Source organism: Coccomyxa subellipsoidea (genome assembly GCF_000258705.1).
Source record: "Coccomyxa subellipsoidea C-169, whole genome shotgun sequence".
In the NCBI taxonomy this organism is placed as follows: Eukaryota; Viridiplantae; Chlorophyta; class Trebouxiophyceae; family Coccomyxaceae; genus Coccomyxa; species Coccomyxa subellipsoidea.
In genome coordinates this window covers 690,223-712,059 of record NW_005178034.1, presented here as the reverse complement: position 1 = coordinate 712,059, position 21,837 = coordinate 690,223, and the positions used below count along the sequence as shown (strand labels likewise).

The window sequence follows — 21,837 nt, the reverse complement described above, 5'->3', positions numbered from 1 at the left end:
ACTAGCATGGCTATAGCAGCGTGATACATGGCGGGAAGGCGAACAGCCGCTGAGGAGGGAGAAGATGAGCTTCCTCTTGCTGTCCACTTGGTTTAGTGATCCTGGATGTTTTCCTTCGCAAGAGAATTGCGTTTGATTTTGCTCCCGGCCTGCAATAGGCATGCTGGAGCTGGTGATGTATTCCATACCCAATTGCTTATTAGCCAAGTGTATATTGACCACAGCGTCTGTGTATCCTAGGCAGGTGCCACGTTCCTGTGGCTTTGAATTGGCAGATTTTTTGTTCTTGGCACAACCACTGGACAGTGCAGTTTCACTTTTGGTGGTAGACCGTTTGAAGTGATCTGCGTTATGACATCTCTAGGTACTGTGTTAGGACGACTCCGAGTGAACCTTTAACATGACGAGAGGGATGCGCGCCTATGAAAGAGCCCATTTTTGTGAACAGGAAAATTTGATCTGGGCCTTGTGCCGCCGAGTGTAAACTATAAAGTTTCGGGCAAGAGACACAGCTCTACATTCGTATGTATATAGACGTTGCATGCGGCATGGGGTGTTGCGGGCATGAAGGTCATTGCCATGCCACTCTGCCATTGCGGAAATTCGTCAAATCTTTGCATCAAGAATTCTACATGCCTGCTGCTGTAATTACAGAATAATGCACAGCGCTGGCGTCCTCATGAGTGATCACCGCTGCCTTGTGGCATCGCCAGGCCCAGCAGCTGCAGGAACCACCTTCCACAGTGCAAACACTCGATGGGAACTGCCGTCACGTGTAGGTGTTGGGTGCCAGCATTTGCATCAAGTTTGGGCTGGCACATGGAGGACTCACATTGCCAGGTTAGGCGCCCATCACCACGTCGTGACCAAAAGGGGCAGCGCATAATCTTCTGCATATCCTTTGATGCTCGGAAATCGAGCTCTCCAGCAAGAAAGACTTCACCCCGCGATCCAAAAGAGTGGTCCACCATGTTGTGGGCACAAGAGGTTCGGCTCCCGGAGCTAATCCCGGATATTTTCATCCCTGTGACAGCCGCTGTGGGCATCATCTTTGCTCTCTTCCTGTGGTGGCGGGTGTCTGGTATCAAGGTCCGCACTGGCCAGCGATCCACTGGCGAGGATGGTCGCACCTTCCTGCTGGAGGAGGAGCTGACCGGAGAGGATTCGGTGAGCCTCGGTGCATTGTCTGGGCAGTATGTATACTGTCAGCGAAGATCGAGCAGGCTTTCTTGTCACCGTCGGCGCGCGAGACGGAGGACACTAATTGAGGCTCCTTGAACATGCAACAGCATGGCCAAACGTATATTCCATGTCAGAATATTGAATTGCGGTGATCATTGCCTGGGTGTCGCAGATTGTCCAGAAGGTGGCGGATCTTCAGGATGCGATTTCTGAGGGAGCAACCTCCTTCCTGTTCACAGAGTACAAGTACATGGGCGTCTTCATGGTGCGGTTCTCATCGTTTCATAGTGTACCTGTCAGGAGGAGTGCCTGACTGATAGCTTCCTTGGAGGTGCTGGCCAATCACTGATGAACTCAGTGTTCATCACTAGAATAAGATTATTATAACCTTTGAAGAAATGCATCCTGGTACTTGTTTAGAACGTGTCTGCGTCTTCTGGTGTCGTAAGGCTGACTAACTGGGTGCCTCAAGAACAACGGCTTTTATTGTGTGCCCTCCGTGGAATCGAGTGTGGGACTACTGTTGCTGAAGCGTCACGTGTCTTGTACGGGCAGGCGGGCTTCTCTGTGTTCATCTTCGTCCTGCTGAGCTCCCAGGATGGGTTCTCCACCAAGTGGCACACTGACGAGGAGGGTGTCAAGCATGCGCCCGCCCTGTACAACGGCGCGTTCTCCACCATCGCGTTCCTGGTCGGTGCCGTGACCTCGATCGTCTCCGGATGGCTGGGCATGACCATTGCGACGTACGCCAACGCTCGCACTGCCCTGGAGGCTCGCAAGGGCATCGCCCCCGCTTTCATGACAGGTGTGCATCGGCATCTTCTTCTGCCTTTATCCTATGAATGGCTGCTAAGTGGCCCTATGCTGCTTGCAAGTGCTTTGAACATTGTTGAAGCCCTCAAACACTTGCCTAAAACAGCAGAAGTGGGGGTTGCGGTACCCTGCCAATTGTAAACGCTTGTCCTGAGCAGCAGCTGGCTGCGTCTGACGTGCTTGTTGTGGACTACAGCCTTCCGCTCGGGCGCTGTCATGGGCTTCCTCCTGTCCTCCAACGGCCTGCTGGTGCTCTTTATCACCATCAAGATCTTCAAGCTGGTGAGCGCTGCACCCCTTCATCACCTACCTCTAATCTAGGCCATGATTCTCTGTGGCCGCGCAAATCCTTGAATGCATCCCAATTTGCAAAGCACGACCCTGTCTCACCGCGTGACCAATCGGAGCATGTGGATCTGGCAGTACAGAAGAGGATTCTGCAGCCTCCGATGCGTCAGCAACTGCTCTGCAGGTGTACGGAGACGACTGGGAGGGCATCTACGAGGCCATTGCCGGCTACGGTCTGGGCGGCTCCTCCATCGCGCTGTTCGGCCGTGTGGGCGGCGGCATCTACACCAAGGCCGCTGATGTGGGCGCTGACCTCGTGGGCAAGGTCGAGAAGGACATCCCCGAGGACGACCCCCGCAACCCCGCCGTCATTGCCGGTGCGCATCACCCCTGCAGCAGTCACATCTGTCACGTTGAGCTCATTTGGTGCATGCATCTGTCCTCTGCAATTCTACGGGGTGCTCTGCTCGGGAGAGCATGATGCAGCCGGGGCACCAAACATGATGCATGCATGCTTCATATCACAGAGTCGTACATGATGTTCCTTCCAAGCACCCTGAGGCAGCTCCTGTGTCCTCCTTCTCTCACTCTCACACCCTTCCTTCCTGTATGTAACAGTTCTACTATGCTAGTGGTCGTGCTAAGCACTGCTTCCATGCATGTGACGCAGACAACGTGGGAGACAATGTGGGTGACATTGCCGGCATGGGCGCTGACCTGTTCGGATCCTTCGCTGAGGCCACCTGCGCCGCTCTGGTCATCTCCTCGGTGTCCTCGCTGGGTCAGGATCACTTCTACTCCTCCATGAGCTACCCGCTGCTCATCTCCGGCGCCGGCATCATCATCTGCCTGCTGACCACTTTCATCGCCACCGACCTGCGCCCCGCGCGCATGGTGTCCGAGATCGAGAACACCCTCAAGTACCAGCTCATCATCTCCACCCTTCTCGCCACCCCTGTGCGCACCCTCACCCCCTGCCTATTTTCATCAAGCGAATAATATCTTGCGGCCAAGCACACACAGTGCCTCTCCAGAAAGATATTTAGTGTATGCATGGAAAGGAATGAGAATGCGGATGGATGTCTGCATCTTGACATCTCATGAAACCCATGTTGCCTGTCCTGCACAGCACGGCACCCTGCAGGATCTTTGCATCCTCTGAAACCATCCAAGTCCATGAAGTCTGAGTGGCTGCGCATCAACAAGGTCGTGACCAGCACCGGGGCACGTCCCAGGTGTTCTGATCATGCATGAGTCAGGACAGAAGCTTTTGGAGGTTTGATCAGTGGCTGGATCAACTGTCTTCAATCTAAAGACTTGCCTGCAATTTTCAATTGTTGTGAAACACGTACTGAAGAGCCTTTGTGCGATGCATGCAGGTGGTGTTTGCGATCAGCTACTACGCGCTCCCCCCTGAGTTCACTGGCATCTTCGTCGACGAGCCCGACCGCGTGGTGAAGAACTGGTACATGTTCTTCTGCGTCGCTGTCGGCCTGTGGGGCGGCCTCATCATCGGCATTGCCACCGAGTACTTCACCTCCAACCGCTACCAGCCAGTCCAGGTGCACATCATCTGCTACCCTGCCTCAACAAGCCCTTCCATCATATAACCTAGGGAGCTGCACAACGGAGAAACACACCATTACTAGAGATGCCCTAGGAGTGCCATTTCACGGCCTACCTTGTGTCCACTTGATTCCCAATAGGCAAAGGGCTCCTGTGAGCCTAGACGGATGTGTGGCCGCGAGCTATAGAGCTCGATCACCTTATCGTCGTACTAGAGATCAATATAAGGTGATCGAGCTCTAGTGCTCGCGGCCATGCGTCCGTCCAAGCTCACAGGAGCCCTTTGCCTATTGGGATGGGCATGGCTACAAAGCTCAAGTGGACACAAGGTAGGCCGTGAAATGGCACTCCTATGGCAATTCTATTGTGTGCACATCTCATCAGCTTTGCACAAGGTACATTGGATGTCCAGAGCCTGATTTTAGCCTGATTTTAGCTCATTTGTACGTCATGCCGACGCGATGATGGTCTATCCTTCCTATGCTGAGTTGGTCTTGTCCTTGGGTCACAGGATGTGGCTGACGCTTGCCGCACTGGTGCCGCCACTGACATCATCTTTGGCCTGGCGCTGGGCTACAAGTCCACCATCATCCCCTGCTTCGTCATCGCCATCTGCATCTACGTCAGCTTCTCGCTGGCCAACATGTACGGCATCGCCTGCGCCGCCCTGGGCATGCTCACCACCATGAGCACTGGTGCGCCGCCCTCCTGCCCTGCTGTCTAAACATCTGAGCAGAGCAGAAAAGGGCATGCAGCAGCAATCTTCAAGATTGTCCTCCTGTGCTGTGATGCCTTCAAGAGGCGCTGAAACCCAGGCTTAAAAGGGAATTGCATTCCTGAAGGATTAATCTTGCAGCTTGCCTCTGCATAGGCAGCCTGCGCTCTTCGCATACGGACTGTTTTCTGGTCACATGAGCAGGTTGTTGTCAGCGAGTTCACTCATGCAAAGTCTGCAATGAACTGATTAGTTCCTAGTCATCTGGGCCTTGACTCAAGCGCACTGTGTTACCGCGCAGGCCTGGCCATCGACGCGTACGGCCCCATCTGCGATAACGCCGGAGGCATCGCCGAGATGGCGGGCATGGGCGAGGACATCCGCGAGCGCACCGACGCGCTGGACGCTGCCGGCAACACCACCGCCGCCATCGGCAAGGGCTACGCCATCGGCTCCGCCGCGCTCGTCTCCCTGGCGCTCTTCGGCGCCTACGTCACCCGCGCCGATATCACCACCAAGGACTCCTCCATCCTCGACCCCGAGGTGCGCGCGCGAGCATCAATATTCTTATTCTTGATATTATTACACACACTTCCTGCCAAGAGGCAATATTGGCGTGCTGCAGACAAGCTGCCTTAAAGGCTGCAAAATCCTGCCCCTTGTTGGACTTGCCAGATCCAAGCAAGGCCCAATTAATTGTGGGCACTGTGCTCAGTACTTGTAACGCTCCCCACCAGCCGGGGCCGGGGCTAAATGCTAGCAAGCATGCTGATCCTTTTCTTTCCACAAGAGGCCGGTGCTTTCGCATTTTGAAGGTGATAGCTTCTAGTTCTTTTGCAGACTGGACACCCCAGACTGCAAGAAAGGCATGCTGCTGTGCCATTTGGCTGCGACACCACTGGCACCTTGGCAATGGCTGGGCACTTGCTGAGTAGATGTAGCTGTCCCCATGACATTGCATGACTACACTGCTTTGCAAAATATTCTCTGGACTGGTGCTCATGTGCAGAGCAGAGGGACTCCCCTGCTTGTTACCTTTGTAATGACCATGCTATTACCATATCTTCTTAAAGTGGGGTGTACAATGTCTGCGGTGCTGACACTGCTTGCATGCTTACTGGCGCAGATCTTTGCTGGCCTGCTGGTGGGCGCGATGCTGCCGTACTGGTTCAGCGCGATGACGATGAAGAGCGTGGGCAAGGCCGCGCTGGCCATGGTTGAGGAGGTGCGCCGCCAGTTCAACACCATCCCCGGCATCATGGAGGGCACCGGCCGCCCCGACTACCGCCTCTGCGTCGAGATCTCCACCCAGGTGCTCTCCTGCGCACCTGTGGAAGTCCATGTCTAATTCTCGTCATATTTCTCTGCTTGGATGCTTGACACTCTCTTTCTTGACAGTGATTTCCCTGCAGAAAGTCCCGCAGCAACCTAGACGGCTAGTTTAGGCCGACATGCATTGCCTGCACTTACCTGGCTCTCATGCATGGTGGCGGTCTAGATGGCGGATAGGCACAGGCTGCTATTGGCCTTTTCTTATCTTGTGCATAAGATTCGGTGAAGCAGTGATGCTTAGACAGCTTTGTCTCTCCCTGTGAACGATGGTCACATATCCACCAGCATGGGCTCTACAAGGCACAGTAATTGAGCAGTCGCTTTGCTGTGCAGGCCTCCCTGAGCGAGATGATCGCCCCCGGCGCCCTGGTGCTGCTGACCCCTCTGGTGGTGGGCATCCTGTTCGGTACCCGCACCCTGGCCGGCGTGCTGGCTGGAGCTCTGGTGTCCGGCGTGCAGATGGCCGTCTCCATGTCCAACACTGGAGGCGCCTGGGACAACGCCAAGAAATACGTTGAGGTGAGCCTACTTCTTACGCAGAGCAGTTCGGTCTTTTGGTTGTGTAACAGAGAAAATCGCCCTGCATGTGTTCAGTGGGACCACAGCTACTGGGCTGTGACGTAACTCTCTTGTGGGACACTTTCTCCTACTTTTTCCTGCTGATCCCTTTCCTGCTGCACGTGTTCTAGGCAGGCTATCCTTCGTCTGTGCAATCTCCTTATGTCTTCGTCAAACACCCTCGTCCTTCTGTAGGCTGAAAGACCATTGCGGTTGCATGCACATGACTAGATTTTTAGAAGAGGATGCTTGAGAAGAATGGGACCTTTCCAGTGTGATACAAAGTCAGCCTCAAGGGACGTACTTGTGCTTACCCTGCATGAACCAGCCTCTCAAGAGTTATTGCTTGTCTGAACAGGCTCAGGCCACCGAGCACGCGCGCTCCCTGGGAGGCAAGGGCTCCGACGCGCACAAGGCGGCCGTCATCGGCGACACCGTTGGTGACCCGCTCAAGGACACCTCGGGCCCATCGCTGAACATCCTCATCAAGCTGATGGCCGTGGAGTCCCTGGTCTTTGCGCCCTTCTTCCAGGCCCACACCCCCTCTGGTGAGTGCTTCCTTGAGAATTGATGCCTCACTGGCTGCTGTTTTTTAATTTGCCACATGTTCTGTAGTCGTCACTGAGTCCACAATGAACCTGCGCCTAGGATGCAGTGGCTACTCTTCTTTATTCTGCAAAGGAATTCTTTATTCGAAGTCATCGATGAGTGTACTGTGGACTTGTCCTGAGATTGCCATGGCGATTGTGTGCAAAGCAGCATCTCGCAATGATCGGATATACACGTTTGTAGACACTGGATGGGGCCTGAAAAATCAGCGTGTGCTGTGCAGGTCTGATCTTCCAGTGGTTCCACTAGGCGTGTGGCTCTTGGGAGAGAGTAGGGGTGTGAAATACCCGCAGGTGTCGGCAGACAGAGTCATAGCTTAGCTTAGGACATGTTTTCTTGTGGTTTGATGTGGTGTGACTTGGGCAGGCTCTTGAGACTGGGCCAGACTGTCAGTATGCCTGATCTGTCAAAGGCAGGCTCCAGGTGACAGCAGTCGAAGTCTCATGTGCGTGACTAAGTTGGGACTGACATGCCTCCTTAATGAGGCTCGTCGTGACCAGCATTTTTGATGCGAGCACTGCACGGAGCAAATATCTGCGTCCCCTATTGACAAGCATGCTCATGCCAGGTGGACTGCAGGGGCTCCATAGTTTTCTCTCGTGTGCTGTGCCTGTGAGGTCTCACCGTATGGCTCACGTATGCCCAAGCGGAGTTTTTTGTGATTCTGTGGTGCAACAAAATCTATTGCCTCAATACTTGAACTATATGTATGGTGCTCAAGTGTAAGAGAGTGCCCACATCATCTATTGAAGTGTGTGATGATCAAACAATCCTGCAAGAAATTACACAAAACTGGCAGCTTAACTGTGGCCATTGGTGGTGCTTGTGGAGGCACAATTTCAGCCGCTCCTTCCTGGTGCCTTGCGGCTGCCACTGTCTGATCCGCATTATGGGTTGCGGTTGAAATCCGTCATTATTATTTGAGACAGTACGCCAATCTGCACTTCCAAGATTTACTGTGGAAGGCTTGCCTCTGGCCATGACGTGCATGAAATGCCATGTCAGCTTTCATGAGAAGGTTGGCAAAGGGGGTCTCCAACAAATTTACACCTTCTTGCAATGTATATTGATGCGAGATCTATTGTGTGCAATCACAGAAGGTGAGTCACTGGCAGCAGCTTCAGGAAACGGACCGATGGCATCTAGAAGTGCGGCAGCAGAAGCTCGGAGACAGAGAATACTTGAGAGGGGTGCCGATCGTCTGAGCAGCATAAGCATTGGTGGCATAAAAGCACCCACAGAAGCGACCAGAGGTACGTTCAGTGTCAGAATTAAGCTTGATCAATAGGGGCGATCCTCCTGGGACCGCCCCTGTGCGGGTCCCGACAATCGTCACGTGCGATGCAACATATCTTATTGAGATTGCGCAGGAACACCTGAAGCAGGCGTGGGTTCAAGCGCCGGTCATTCTAGCAGGGTTCCACCAGATGCAAGCAAGGCACAGCAGGAGCAGCAGGCTCCACCACAGGACGCCCTACCAACAGCCCAGCCAGTTGCTGATGCTGGCAACCTTGCTGAAAAGGCATCCACCAGGCCATGCAGCGATGAAGGTGCAGCAACACCTTTCACTGGTGCAGTTGAGAAAGACTCTGATGCCCAGCAGTCGACAGCGGGACCAAAGGCAAGAGCAGAACGCTGGGCTGAGTATGAGAGCCCCAGCAGCAGCACACCTGATGCAGCTGCACACCATGTCAGACCGCGTGCTGAGAGATTTGCCTTCCTTCAGGTGCCGCACACGGACCACCCTTTTGACACTGATCGCCTTTATAATGGTAGTTTGCAGTTGTGCCTTCATTCTCATATCCACAAAAGCACAAATCACTGGTTCTTGCAGGCACTCCAGTCTGCATCAGAAGCAACCCATCTCTACAGGCTCATGCTGGCACTGGTGCTCCCAGTCTTGAGCCGGAGCATGATGTGGAATCACGCCATTGGAGCGCTCACACCCGGCATCAGATCGGCACCGTTGGTGCAACTGGTGCTGCTCCAGCTATTTCTGCTTCAAGCAGCTCTCCTTACCGCAATGTTTGGCCTGGGACCCACGAAGAAGGATGCCAAGGTTCGAAAAAGTTGTCACCATTGAACATTGTTGCACCTGCAGAGTTAATAGTCTGCTTTGAACTGTGACTAGCACTTGCAAGCTCCGAAAAAGGGGTGTTCTCTGTTGCAGGGGCTGGACCCAGTAGGGAGTGGTCTGGGCGCAAAGCCTCTGGCGTTTCTGATCAAGCTGGCTGGTTTGACAGAGGTGGCTAGCCGGTTAAGGGCAGTGCTGGGAGTTGCGAGCAGCTTCGTGGATGCTTTGGCGGTGTATGTCCTGATGGCAGCATTGACCACCACGGTGGACTTGAATATGCAAGGCAGGGCCTGGTTCAATGCGCTGAAGCAATAGTTGGATAAGAGCATATTCACTAGGATTGCGCAAGTTGCACTACCGGCAACATTGTGATAAGATTAAATTGTCCCAGTATCCCGTACGGCAAGGTTGCCACCACCCTCGGGGCCATCGACAACGACATCAGCGCATGCATGTACACAGTAAACACATCTCAACTGAGTTGTACAGTGCCTGGCTTGTAGGACATTTTGGGTGAAAGACTGATGAAGAACATTGGAACACTGAAAAAAAATCAGACTGTGGATGTGATCACTTGCATCACAGGAAAGAGAGGGAAAGGAAAAAGGCACCCAAAAAAGCGAAAGAAAGGCAGCTGACTGTTCGGGGATTCAATCTCGCGCCTTCCGGGGAGCGGGTCAATTCAATGCTCGACCCGTGTTCTGCCTTTGCAGACCACGAGGTGATCTCAAGACTAGAATGCGGTAGGAGAATCGCTTGCCCTCATACCTTCTCTATGCCATTATATGAAGGGCATAGATAGACTCCCAGCTGGGATGCAGCTGAAGCTGGCACCAGCAATTTGCTGCAATTGCGATGTGTAATGGTTGTACCTGCTCACAGTGCTTGCGTTTTGCTTAATGGTTCCTTTTAACCATGTCCTGTCTCCTTGCAATTCTATAAATAGAATGGGGTTGCTAGAAACTCCTAGGTTTGAGAGACCCTCAAAGTACCGAGATTGCCGGAACGTCTGTTGGACAAGAGACTTGTGAAGACTAAGCAATATCTTCATTCTGTATTGTATCTTGGATTTATTTCAATTCGAAAAACAAATTTCATTGATAGGACTCTTCCGTCGTTTCGGTTAGTCAAGAAGCAGCCATTTCCCTGGTAGCTGAATGAGGCAGCTGCCTTCTTCCGCACGATATAACTGTTATGAAGCTCGAATGGCCCTCAGCACTGTTGCCGAAGTGTCTTACCGGTGGATTTGTTACACCTAGATATGCGAGCGATGGGGCGGGTTCTGCAAAGAAGAGGCGAGCTTTCGCAAAGGATGGATTGGAGGAGACCTGGCAGCGCTACAAGCGTCACGCTAGCTTTGACGAGTCAAATCCGTCCGCAGACCAGGCACAGTCACGCCGCATCATCCATCAATGTCATACAAGAGCAGCTTCTTTTGGTGAGGGAAAAAGTGCAGAACCACAGCAGCAAATGACTGTGTGGTGCACCTCTGCCAGGGAGAATCTGGCAAAATACCGGTTGGAAGTACTAATCCCTCTGCTAAATCGACACCCAGAGACCATAAATCGTCCAACAGCACCCCAGCCTTTGGCAAAGGGGGCTTGCAGGAGACCTGGGATTACTACCAGGACCTCGTCGGACCCAAAAATCTAGACACATTGTCTCTGGATGACAGACGGGTGAGTGCAGACAAGCGTCCAGCATCTGCAATATCATGCCTTTTCAATGCAGTGCAAAGCAGCTGCTAGGACTGGATCCATCCTGCAGCTGGTAAAGACTGCCTCTTCATGCTGTTAGGCAGTGCTCCGCCTGTTCAAGGCAGCCACAGCCGGGGATGCTGCGGAGCTGGAGAGGCTGCTGATGTCAGCTTCCAGGGCCCTAGCAAGCTATGTCAGCTGCAAGGACGAGGACAGCTGGACGCCGCTGCACCATGCAGTGGATGGAAACCACTTGGCCGCTGCCAGGGTGCTTGTCAGCCGCGGTGCAGCCGTCAACGCAGCCAACTGCACTGGAGACACACCGCTGCACCTGGCGCTGCGCTGGAATTTCTCGGAGCCTGCCCTGTTCCTGCTTGACCAGCCCGGCATCTCCATAGAAGCGCAGGTGTGCTGAACGTTTCCCCCAAGCACATCAAATCAGCATGCTGCAGTCTGATGCAGATTGGCGGAGCTTGGAGACCATGTGTGTTGGCTTTTGCAGCGCATGCATTTGCATCCAACTGAAAACCCGCCACCTGAGAGGAATATTGAAAAGTGCGTCAGTGCAGGATTTTTTTGTGCCCTAAGCAGCGCCTGTTTTTTGAGGACCCACCACCTGAGAAGAAAAAACTCTGGCAGCGCATTGTGTGACTTTATTGTGCACAATGCAGAATGAGGACGGATGGACGGCCCTGCACGAGGCGTGCTGCAGCGGGGCAGCTGAGGCGGTAGCGCCGTTGCTGGCCAAAGGGGCGGATGTGAATGCGCGCTGCAAAGACGGCAGCACACCCCTCCACAAGGCTGCTCGCTGCGGCAGCAAGGCCATCGTCAGCTCTCTGCTCAGGGCCGGGGCAGACCTGAAAGCCCGAGACAAGGCGAGCCCTGCGCAGCTTCATGTATCACCTACATCATTGATTCAGTATTTAGTAGACAGGCTAATTGAAGGTTTCTTGTCTGTTATTGCCACTGTGTCTCCACAACTTTTGGTTGATGTTATAGCATGCATGCCCCCAAGGTTGCTTGCTATCTGTGGCACCATGTCTTGGAATATTCCCAAGGATGTGACTGACTCAGGGGTGCGTTGCCTTCTCCATGCTGGAAGTCATGGTCTGCATCACATCAAGGCTTGCGGCGCAAAGATGACTGCAATCCCGTGAGGCAGCTGATCGAAAGGGGATCACTTCCAGAGTTGGGGACATTCCTGCAGATTTTTGGGGTCCAATATTTGACTTGACATGCTGTGAGGGCTCCTTCTGAGGTTTGAGTCTTGTCAATATTTGCATGTGGGCAGGATGGGATGGAGCCGGAGGACGTGGCAGTGGATGACGCCATAGTGCGAATGCTGCAGCCGCACGCTGCCAGGAGGCACAGCTTCACTCTGCCCAGGAGATCCCGCTCCACTAGAAGACAGAGCGCCAGCCTGGACTCTGACCATCCCCACGCACGGGTGCTGCCCAGCCCCTCTGATTTTAATAATTTCCTCCAATTACAGGGGGCTCAAAATCAACCACCGATCTTGGGAGTCACGTTTCTTGATCCACTTGATTTAGAGTCCCTTGCCAATTAAGCCCTTCTAGAGGTGTTGTGCATGTCTCTGGGAGCTTCTCTGATTGAGGGCAGGCACTCTTTGGCCCTCTTGGCATGGCCCCTGCTCGCCTCACGCTGCCTCTGCCTTAATAATAGGAGGAAAGACTTGGATCTGAAAAAAACAAATATGAGTAGTCTGTGGAAGCCCGGAGCTTGCTGACTCCAATTAAGGCTTATGCACTGAAGCGGACATCCAAATTCTACGCCAAAACGTGTCGATGAGTCTTGGTGCTTCAAGGGTGCGGGAGACGAGCAAGGCACAGCCGGTTGCATGTCTGCATGCAGCATGCATCTGTTTAATTTGCATATTGCAATTTGAAGTTTGGTTTGTGTGGGGTCCAACCAGGGGTAGGATTTGTGCTGCCTTTGCATGCAGCTTGTCTGCAGACGCACCTTGCCTCTGGTAGGAATAGCATGTGACAATAAATAACAATAAATATAACAATGACAATGGCAATAATCAGATTAAGACTAAGAATGTTGTGAATCTTATGAGTTCCGCAATAATGTGTGGGGTGGTGGCAGGAGTGGTCGGTGAATGGCGAGACGAGGCAGATGTACGAGAGCCGGTGGCAGCACTTTGTGAGCAGGACAAAGGGGAAGAAGACCGTGGGCAAGCTGGGCTACAAAGATGTGCCCTGGCCCGCTGAGGAGGGCTGCTCAGCTGAAGATCTGCAGGCAATTCTCTTGTCTGGAACAAAGGTAGGGATGGACAAGCAGCAGCCCTGTCATTTCCGTTATTGATATTATGTTTTTTTAGGTGATGTATTCAAAGTTTGAATACATGTAAGGTTATCAGGTGCCCGTAACAAATGTTTCCTGGACGCTCCCGGAATCGTGTAGAGTGCCAGAATATGAGATGCCATGCCTCCAAGTGCTTGCATGAACTCTAATGGGGTGAGAAGGTACCACAAGATCTTTGTCTTGCATGAAAAACATGCACTGCTTCCTCCACATGTTACAGGCTTCCAGGACCATGGCATGGATTTGCAGGCACCAGAGGAGAAGAAAAAGCGGCTGAAGGCAGAGCTGCTGAGGTGGCACCCAGACAAATTCACCGGCCACTTTGCGCACTACTTTGCTGAGTCGGACAGGCAGCGCATCCTGGCCAGGGTCCAGGGAATTTCCCAGATGCTCACTGCAGCCGGCCAGGCCATAGCTGCTGATATTTGAGTACTCAATATTTGGCGAATTCATTCTTACATTATCTTTTGACATCGGGCTCTAGAAGTTCGAGTTGGTATTGAGAGTCTAGCACATGCGCATGCATTGCACTTTGGCACATGCGGTATGCGGCAAACGTGATGGGTACATGGAGATACGTACTGCATGTTTTCTGATGCAGTTTTGGCAATATTAGAAGATCGGAAGCATGAGCACCAGTGGTTTTGTGGTGTTCTGAAGCACGTGCACGCGTGGCAACTCAGCACGCGGCGGCATGTGCCTGATACCGTTCATGCCACAAACACTGATCGACTGTTGGCGAACGCCATTAATTTGCTCTGACCCTCTTTTGTGGAGGTATTGAAGCCATCTATTAGTTCTCGAGCCGGTTTTGAGTCATTGTGCTTCATTTGGCCTTGACGACAACAGATCGATTCCGACACTGAGCAGCATGGCCCACACTTTGCGCTTGGCAGTCGTGGCTGTGGTGCTAATGCTAGCGATGCCTTCTGAAGGGTCCCGACTCAACAACACGGTCACCGACTGGGGAGATGCGATCCTGAACCAGACACGATCGCTCAACATCTCTCACCAGATCACCGCTCGCCTTTTGGCGTTGACCCATCTGGCACAGTACAAAGCGCTAGCTGCCAATGCTGATCTCCAACTAGCCGATGACAAAGCTGTGGCAGGTAAGGATTCAGCTGGAATGACACGACGATAGAAAGTGACGGCACGCGGATGCGCACCTTGTCCAGCCTTGGTTGTGTGCGTGTGTGGGTAGTATGCCGACAAGATAGGTTGTTATGCTACATTTTGTCAGGGGAGCCTATACCGGTGTATCATGCACCCACTAACTTTCTCTTCCTTTTCTGCAGCTTTCGCAGGGCACCATGTCCTATCTACCTATTACCCCAACGCCCAGTCCGGTGTATTCGACAGCCTCATTCAGAAGCAGACTGCCGGCTTGTCAGCAGATCAGTTGACTGCTGCACAGAATCTGGCAGTGCCCATTGCCTCTGCAGTAGTGAAGAGCAGGTATGCTTTGTCACCATATTTGCACCCGCATTTGCAGCATTTCTTCTTCTAACACTTCTTTGCACCAGCAGAGAAATTGCAGCCAATCAGAATTAAGCACATTTTGCTACAGGGAGAATGACGGGAGTGCTCTGTGGGCTCGTTACGCACCCAGCCCTTCAAACGGTCCTACAGGGAAGTACCAATATGTCCCCAACCAGGCAAGCCGCTCTATTCTGCTTCCAAGTTGCCTGTCTCAATGTGAAGCTGATCATAGTACATTGTTTGCATGGGGCTGCAACTCAGGTCCGAGGTTTGACATGCCAGCCGCGCATATGATTGCCAAGAACGTGCTTGCTTAAAACCTGTTGGGCTCATGAAAGCAGTACAATTTAGAGTCCACTGAGTCCACTGATGTGAATATTTCTGCGTGCAGACCTACGCGCAGTATCCTCAGCTGGGGCTCTCGACGACTCCGTTTGTCATCCCCTCAGTCAAGACCTATGCAGCGCTGACTAAGCCTTATGAGATCCCATCCAAGCAGTATGACGCCGACTACAATGAGAGCAAAGCCTACGGAAGCAAGAACAGCACTGCACGCTCCCAGTACCAGACCGACACAGGTGGGGATCCAACCTTAACTATTTTGTGCTGAACCATATCATGCGCAGTGCTTGGTTTCTCTTTCCATGTGATCCGAACATTGGGCAGAGTTGCATGACAGATCCACAAAAGTCCATGTGGCCATGCATTTGATTATGTCATCCGTTGCATATGATCAAAGCATGCTGGCTCCAGGAAAGCAGTCACTTCAATCATGGATGCTGCTGTGTTGCAGGTTACCTTTGGCTGTCCAGTACAGGTGTGAAGCGTTTCCGCCCCCCCTCAAAGCCTAGAATCCCTTATCGCACTCACAACGAAACCAATATGTCTTGATGCACACCAGATCTGCGCCAGATGTGCAATTCGATACTCTTTGTTTGCATCGTCCCATCACCGAGCCTTCCTGCAGTGAATACTTGTTGTTCATGTGCAACTTGTCAACTGGGGTCTTGCTTGGATGTGGGGAAATTAGCGAGGGGTAGGAGTTTGGTAGCCTTCAACCGCACCTTGCCTCTAGCATGAAAAGCGTGCAATGATTAATTAATATATAATGTTGACTTGTCAGGCACTTCCACCATTGTGGGTTACTGGAACCTTGTGGCGCGTGAAGTGGTGCCTTCCGACCTCTCTCTGCTGCAAACCGCCAAGTTGCTGGCCCACCTCAACGTCGCTGCATACGATGCCCAGGTCAGAATCTTCTTCAGCCGCCACTCTTCTCAACACTCCTTGCTGATTTGCTCAGCTTGCACAGCCTAGTCTGTCTTTCATCTGAAAAGCTGCAATGCTGAGAGATACCGGCTGTTGTGTGCATTGCCCATGTATTGAACATGGGCTGATTTCCTTTGCAGATTGTGGCGTTCTACCAGAAGTACACTTACCAGGTCTGGAGGCCCATCACAGGCATCAGGTGCGCTCACAGCACTTCTCCCTCGTCTCCATTCTCATCTGAGCCACTGTACTGCCTTTGGAGAAAGCCCCACATGAGCATGCTGGGTTTGCATGTGCCGCTCTCGATGGCGGGAAGCGGCTCTTTGGTTCTGTCAAAGATGAGCTGGATTTGGAGTGCAAGGCTTTGCAGACATATAATTTAAGTAATGCATCATCACCCAGGCACACCCTGGGCTAGAAGATGAGAGGGATGCGATTCTTGTTTATATTGACGGTTGAATGTGCAGGCAGGGGAGTTTCAGCAACGAGGCAGACCCAACCTGGACCCCCCTAGTGGTCACACCCTTCCACCCGGACTACCCCTCCACCCACAGCGTGGCTAGCGGCGTCGCGCAGACAGTGCTGACCCGCTGGCTGGGCACAGACAACGCCACGTACACAATCACCGCTGAGGACGGCAAGGCTCCCCCCCGGACCTTCACCAGCCTCAGCGATGGCGCCCTCGACTCCGCCAAGAGCCGGTGCGCGCAAGAGTGTTTCTGGTGTATGATTATGCTGCACTGCCAGAGCATTGGTGCTTGAGAAAGGTTCCCTGGCTGGTGTGATACCATCATGCAAGGTACTGCCTACATTGAAGCATTGCTAGCATCGCTTGGCACTGATAAAAAACATCCCAGCACAATGTGAATTTCTTGCGTGTCCCGTGGTACTGCAGTACTTGTTTGTGGAGCTGTGATGCTGGTTCCTGGCAAGAATTGAGACGATTTGTGCACACTGCAGGATCTATGTTGGCGCTCACTGGCCTCTGGCCATATATGACGGCCTCACCCTGGGCAACAAGGTGGCCGACTATGTGTTCAGCAACCTGGACAGCACTGTGGGCTGGAGCTCTGTCACCAGCAACCATGCAGGTGCCCAATAACTCACTCACCCCTCCATGGCTAATTTACAAAACACAGATTCTTCAAAGACATTTCTAAATGCCGCATTGCACCTCCCTTGTGCAAGCTTTGTCAAAAATTCCTCTCGAAAGGGATTCTCAGAGCCAAGTTGGACAGTTGCATGCATTTAAGGACTTGTGTAGAGACAAAGAATAAACTGCCCATTTGACAAGAAGGAGATGGGATGAAATGAGTGCATATTTGCATGGCTCTGTGCTTCTGTAGGCCATGGAAGCTCTGCCAGTGCGCCTGCGTCAGCCCCTCAAGGCAGCAACACCGCCGCTGCAATCGCCTCTGCACCTGCGCCGGGAGCAGTCACATCTGCATCTGTGGGGCGCCGCTTGCTGGCCGCTGACCTCAGCTGAAGGCTCCTGCAGCGACGGATACTTGAAGACGAGCACCGAAGGATTGTTCACTGCATGCATGTTCGAGATGGGAGGTTTGGGCTGCAAATGATGGTGGAATTCACTGGACCTTTCCAGCACCTGATTGAGTTGCCAGGGTGGCTTACAACCGTCCACCAATGACGTAAAATGGTCATTTGCGCAAGACTTCTGTTACTGCATTGCCGACACTGTGTCATTTCACTGCCGTGTCTAAGTTTGCAATCAAAGACTGTGAGGACTGTAATATATTGATGTGTTAGTTTTCAGGTGTCATCCCACTTTCGCCTCTTACATTGGCAGGCTTAGGGATGACTCTGCTTCACATTTCACGGTGATGAGCACAAATTTGGCTCCAGTAATATCATGTCTGGCTTAGTCGCCATAATGCATAGGCTCTGGTGTAAAGTATTGACACCAATCTTGGAAATTCTACAACCTCAGCACACCATTCATACATCGTTCGAGTCATGCTGATCACAACCATGATGAACACATGTGAATGCATGCCATGGTCTCACGCAACCTCATGGGGCTGGTTTTGCATTCGTTGTTTCTCACATCTGGTATTTTATGCCCGCGCCTTTGGCTTGGTTTCACACACATGCTTTTCATGGACACTGATTCTAATATCAACCTTGCTGGTCCGCTGCATTGCTACTGGCCACGTAAGGCCTGGTTACACAAAACAGGCTTGTCTCAGGCATCCTCCAGACCTCTGTGGAGGATAAAATAAACGGCTCATGTGCTGGGCATGTTAGTGCGCTTTTTTCAAGTTGGCACTGGTCCAAAGATGGAATGTTCTGTTGTCGGCCTAATGGCTTGGCCACGTCATGCCACCAGGATTATGGCGCTTTTTTCAGGCTAGCAGTGACCCAAAGGCATTTTCTCTTGCTGCCATCATGTGATGGGCGCATCATGCCACAATGATTACGACGGATCTGACCTGCGCTGGTCCCAAGACGGCGTTCCCTGTGGCTGTTGCTCATGTGACGGGCACGTGGGTGCGCTTCTTGCGGCCGTCGTGGCTCTTCCTGTACTTCTTTTTGTTCCTGTCCTGGTGGTCGCGCCTGCAGCCCACAGCAGGGTCCAAGTTCATTCTAAGTTCCTTTGCGTGATTGACAAACTAAAATGCCTGTCGTTTCTCCATGCATACTTGCAGTGCCTTCATGTCGTGCATTCTGTCTTGACGATACAGTTTGTTGGAAAGACTTCTCGGGTCCACCAGTCCCTTGCTGCACCTGGGCATATGGCATCCACAGCAATTGACTCTCCGCAAAGGGCTCAACACGCCCAGGTGCAGCGACAGGCATGCCATGCCTGCGCAGATCCAAATGCCACACAAGGTTCCCCATTGAAGCTTTTGCAAGAGCAACAAATGCGCGCATCTGTTGCCCCGCCAAATCCTGTTTGTACTTCCCTTGATGGCATAACAGGTTGCATCTGCAGATTAAGCTGGCCTGCCACTCCATGCATGGTGTGCAAAAAAATATTATACCAGATTTCGTCAGGCCATCCGCAACAGGGCGAAGAAGTGCACCAGTGGTCGACAATGTCTTGGGAGGGCGTTGTGGATCGGCGGAAGCTGTCCCGGTCGCGAACGCGGTCGACGTACTGCTGCACAGTGCCCATGTCCTCCGGCATCTGCCAGTTCTGCATCAGCAGAAACCAGGTGCTCTCCGCCGCCGGCCGCATCTGCGCGCCCGGCAGCGGATGTGATGTAAGTTCCATGGCAGGTGCGTGCCCCTTCCACATGAATTGGCAGTGGGCAGACTGCCCGAAGAGTGCATGGAAAATTTTGCTGCATTGTTTGTGGCCATACTGTCTGCGCAGGGTGCCGTGAATGAGTTCAAGGACGCCGGCAGGTGAAAGTGGCTATTGCATGTCTCTTCCTTGTCTTCTGCGGGTCGCTTAGATGACATCCGTAAGCACTGGTGCCACATGCATGGAGGACAGAGGCCTGCATGTATGTAATCCCAGAGCAGCGCAAGGGGTGGTCAAGCACGCAGGCATGGCACAGAAGATTTTTGGCGAAAGGTAATGAGGGCCTTCAAATGAGGCTCTGCTGACAATGCCACTGCCAGCTCACTCATTGCCCCATAGTGCTCGGTATGCAGCAAGTTCAGATTTGTGGTCTGAGCAATTGATAACCACGGTGGCAGCCTGCTGTTGTGCCAGAGGCAGTTAGAGCAACATGGTCATGGATCTTCCACAAGAGGCCGCACCTTGAGCTCGGGCAGGGCAGTCATGATGTGGTGCAGCCGGGGGACCTGCGCGTGCAATCCCAGCATTTGAGTGCATAAAGATTTTTCAAAGCACGTCACAGAATACATGTTGCAAATCTTTTGCAGAAATGTGCCAGGCATGAAGATTGCATGGAGGATGAGGCACCACTCTGAAGCCAGCTAATATTACGACTAGCTAGAACAACTTTTGCCGCATGCTTGCAGGGACATGCTTCCCAAAGAAAGGGCACAGAGCCAGAGGCGGCACCATTGGCATGCATGGCCTCAAGGCATGAGTGAAGAGTGCAAGGCAGGAAATCCGCAGTAAGCCTTAGCATTCAATTCCATGCAGTCAGAGGCAGCACTAGAGGCGGCCGAATACTTGCCTGCTGAGAATAATCTTGCCACTCGCTAGCAGGAACATGCTTTGCAAAGTTGTTGCACGGAGTCAGGGGCGGCACCAGAGCGAGGTCGGCAGCGCTGATGTTGTTCTCGCCGCGAAGGTAGCGCTTGTCGGCCAGCTCCTGCTTGACTTCAGCTGCTTCTCCAGCGCCGCCAGCTCCTGTTCGTCATCCCCCGGCGCAGCTTCCAGGTAGCTGAGGAAGGCCGACCAGAGGCCGTCCACATCCCTGCACAGCATCATACCATATCGCACAGCACCACCGAACTTCAAACAATACATGCAAGAGAATTGTTCTCTTTTGTTATTTCTCTTGCACACTGTTCCTGCCTGGAGACGGTGTGTGTCGTAGGAAAGCTGCAGGTAAAGGTTGACACAACTCCTACGCCTTGTTGGGCTCGGCAAATTCAAGCAGGACCCCATCATTTGTGTTCAGACTTTACATCTTCCCCCGCCAGCCGGGGCAGTAGATCAGTGCAGGATCAAGATCTGCAACAAGATTTCTTAACCTTCATGGGATTAATTTTATTTCGTGTACAAGAAGAGGAGGGGGCTTGCGTCTGGGGAGTTTTGCGGGAGCTGGTGTCTGCCGGTGAGCCGATGACACCCAGGGGGGTGTTAGGGTGCTGCTCCTCCAGATGCCTTGAGATGTCCGGCAGCCCCGCAAACCATCTCGCCGGATCCTCGCCCAGATCCTTGATCACTGGCATCTGGTTGCCAGCCACCTCCCTCAGCCTGCATAAAGGTACAACAGCCCGCCTTACACGAAGCACATACGGTGGGATCTGTATGGCACGCTTGATAGCAGCATCGGAGCACCCTTTTTGGGACCAGCAAGAACACACAGCGTCTGATGGGCGGCACAGGCAGGGTTTAGAAATCTCATGCGTACCAGTCCGGCCGGTTGCGTGAATCCACGAATTGGAGATTGAAGGGCAGGCCTTTCTCATCCAGCAGCAGCAGAGCAGTCTGGCAGATAGGGCCTGCAGGCAGTCGCACCGATATGCGCTGAGGATGCCGAGAATGAGTCAGCAACAAGAATGCCACTGTTGCATCGTGATGAAAGATGTCTTCAATGTGCTTGATGAGTTGTTATATCTACTGCATGCATTGTCATGACACTCACAGGGATCGAGCTGTTCCACGGCTGGCATGCCGTTGACGAAAGCATCGTACAGTGGCTTCTCCGTGGCAGCCCTTGGTGTTGCAGCTGAGCTCATTGAAATGTTCTTGGAACGATTTCTGCCAGACTGCAACAAGGTTCGCGAGGATTGGAGCGGCCATAGCGCTGGTGCGTTTGCGATTCGACTCCAGATCAGACTCAGTGGAACGCTTGCTGGCTTGCGCGTGACCGACGCAGGGCTGCCCACAGCTATCTTCATAGTGCTCAAAACCGTTTTCACAGCCGCCAAGGCCATTCTGCAGGAAAGCGATGCGATCTCGCCATCGACACCATCCTGTTCATTTGGCTAAATTAAGTCAGTTTATGGCCTGCCAATCTTACTGATTATCCAATGTCTCCTCCAAAAAAAAATCAGCCACATTAGCGACATACATGCATGCCGTGTTCTGTGCTGCCAACTGGTTTTGAAATCCATGTTAGTCAGTTACATTCTTCTAACAGGTCACGAGCACCAGATGTCAAGAGTAGTTCCCAAAGAAGTCCTCCCCGGCCTCTTCCATGGCTGCAACATGGTCTGCATAGGTGGCCATCTCCTGGGAAGAACGCTGCTGACACCGCGCAACAAAGAGCCACCTCTGGTCCTCCACTTCCTGAAGCTCGGTGTCAAATTCT

At 52.7% G+C, this 21,837-nt stretch overlaps 4 protein-coding genes across 4 annotated transcripts; 2 read left to right on the top strand and 2 right to left on the bottom strand.

Moving 5' to 3' along the window:
- Positions 1–969: 969 nt before the first annotated feature.
- Positions 970–7,807, top strand: COCSUDRAFT_29300 (vacuolar-type H-pyrophosphatase; the record flags this gene model as incomplete). The annotated part of the gene is made up of 13 exons (XM_005647149.1): positions 970–1,167; positions 1,355–1,471; positions 1,798–1,987; positions 2,192–2,277; positions 2,468–2,660; positions 2,954–3,240; positions 3,663–3,845; positions 4,361–4,544; positions 4,866–5,107; positions 5,691–5,876; positions 6,230–6,415; positions 6,813–7,002; positions 7,287–7,807. The coding sequence occupies 13 exons, from the start codon at positions 970–972 to the stop codon at positions 7,310–7,312; spliced, it is 2,268 nt and encodes a 755-aa protein (XP_005647206.1). The 3' UTR covers positions 7,313–7,807.
- Positions 7,808–10,997: 3,190 nt separating this feature from the next.
- Positions 10,998–17,399, top strand: COCSUDRAFT_42315 (hypothetical protein; the record flags this gene model as incomplete). The annotated part of the gene is made up of 12 exons (XM_005647148.1): positions 10,998–11,240; positions 11,506–11,730; positions 12,126–12,167; positions 12,947–13,123; positions 13,415–13,534; positions 15,039–15,225; positions 15,441–15,464; positions 15,771–15,892; positions 16,054–16,112; positions 16,381–16,614; positions 16,874–17,004; positions 17,260–17,399. The coding sequence occupies 12 exons, from the start codon at positions 10,998–11,000 to the stop codon at positions 17,397–17,399; spliced, it is 1,704 nt and encodes a 567-aa protein (XP_005647205.1).
- A 1,003-nt stretch (positions 17,400–18,402) lies between these two features.
- Positions 18,403–19,708, bottom strand: COCSUDRAFT_63802 (hypothetical protein; the record flags this gene model as incomplete). The annotated part of the gene is made up of 3 exons (XM_005647147.1): positions 18,403–18,487; positions 18,958–19,112; positions 19,643–19,708. 3 exons carry the CDS (start codon positions 19,706–19,708, stop codon positions 18,403–18,405), a joined length of 306 nt encoding a protein of 101 aa, XP_005647204.1.
- Positions 19,709–20,090: 382 nt separating this feature from the next.
- Positions 20,091–21,262, bottom strand: COCSUDRAFT_63801 (hypothetical protein; the record flags this gene model as incomplete). Its single annotated transcript, XM_005647146.1, has 4 exons — positions 20,091–20,271; positions 20,712–20,777; positions 20,935–21,025; positions 21,169–21,262. 4 exons carry the CDS (start codon positions 21,260–21,262, stop codon positions 20,091–20,093), a joined length of 432 nt encoding a protein of 143 aa, XP_005647203.1.
- Between the last annotated feature and the right edge of the window lie 575 nt (positions 21,263–21,837).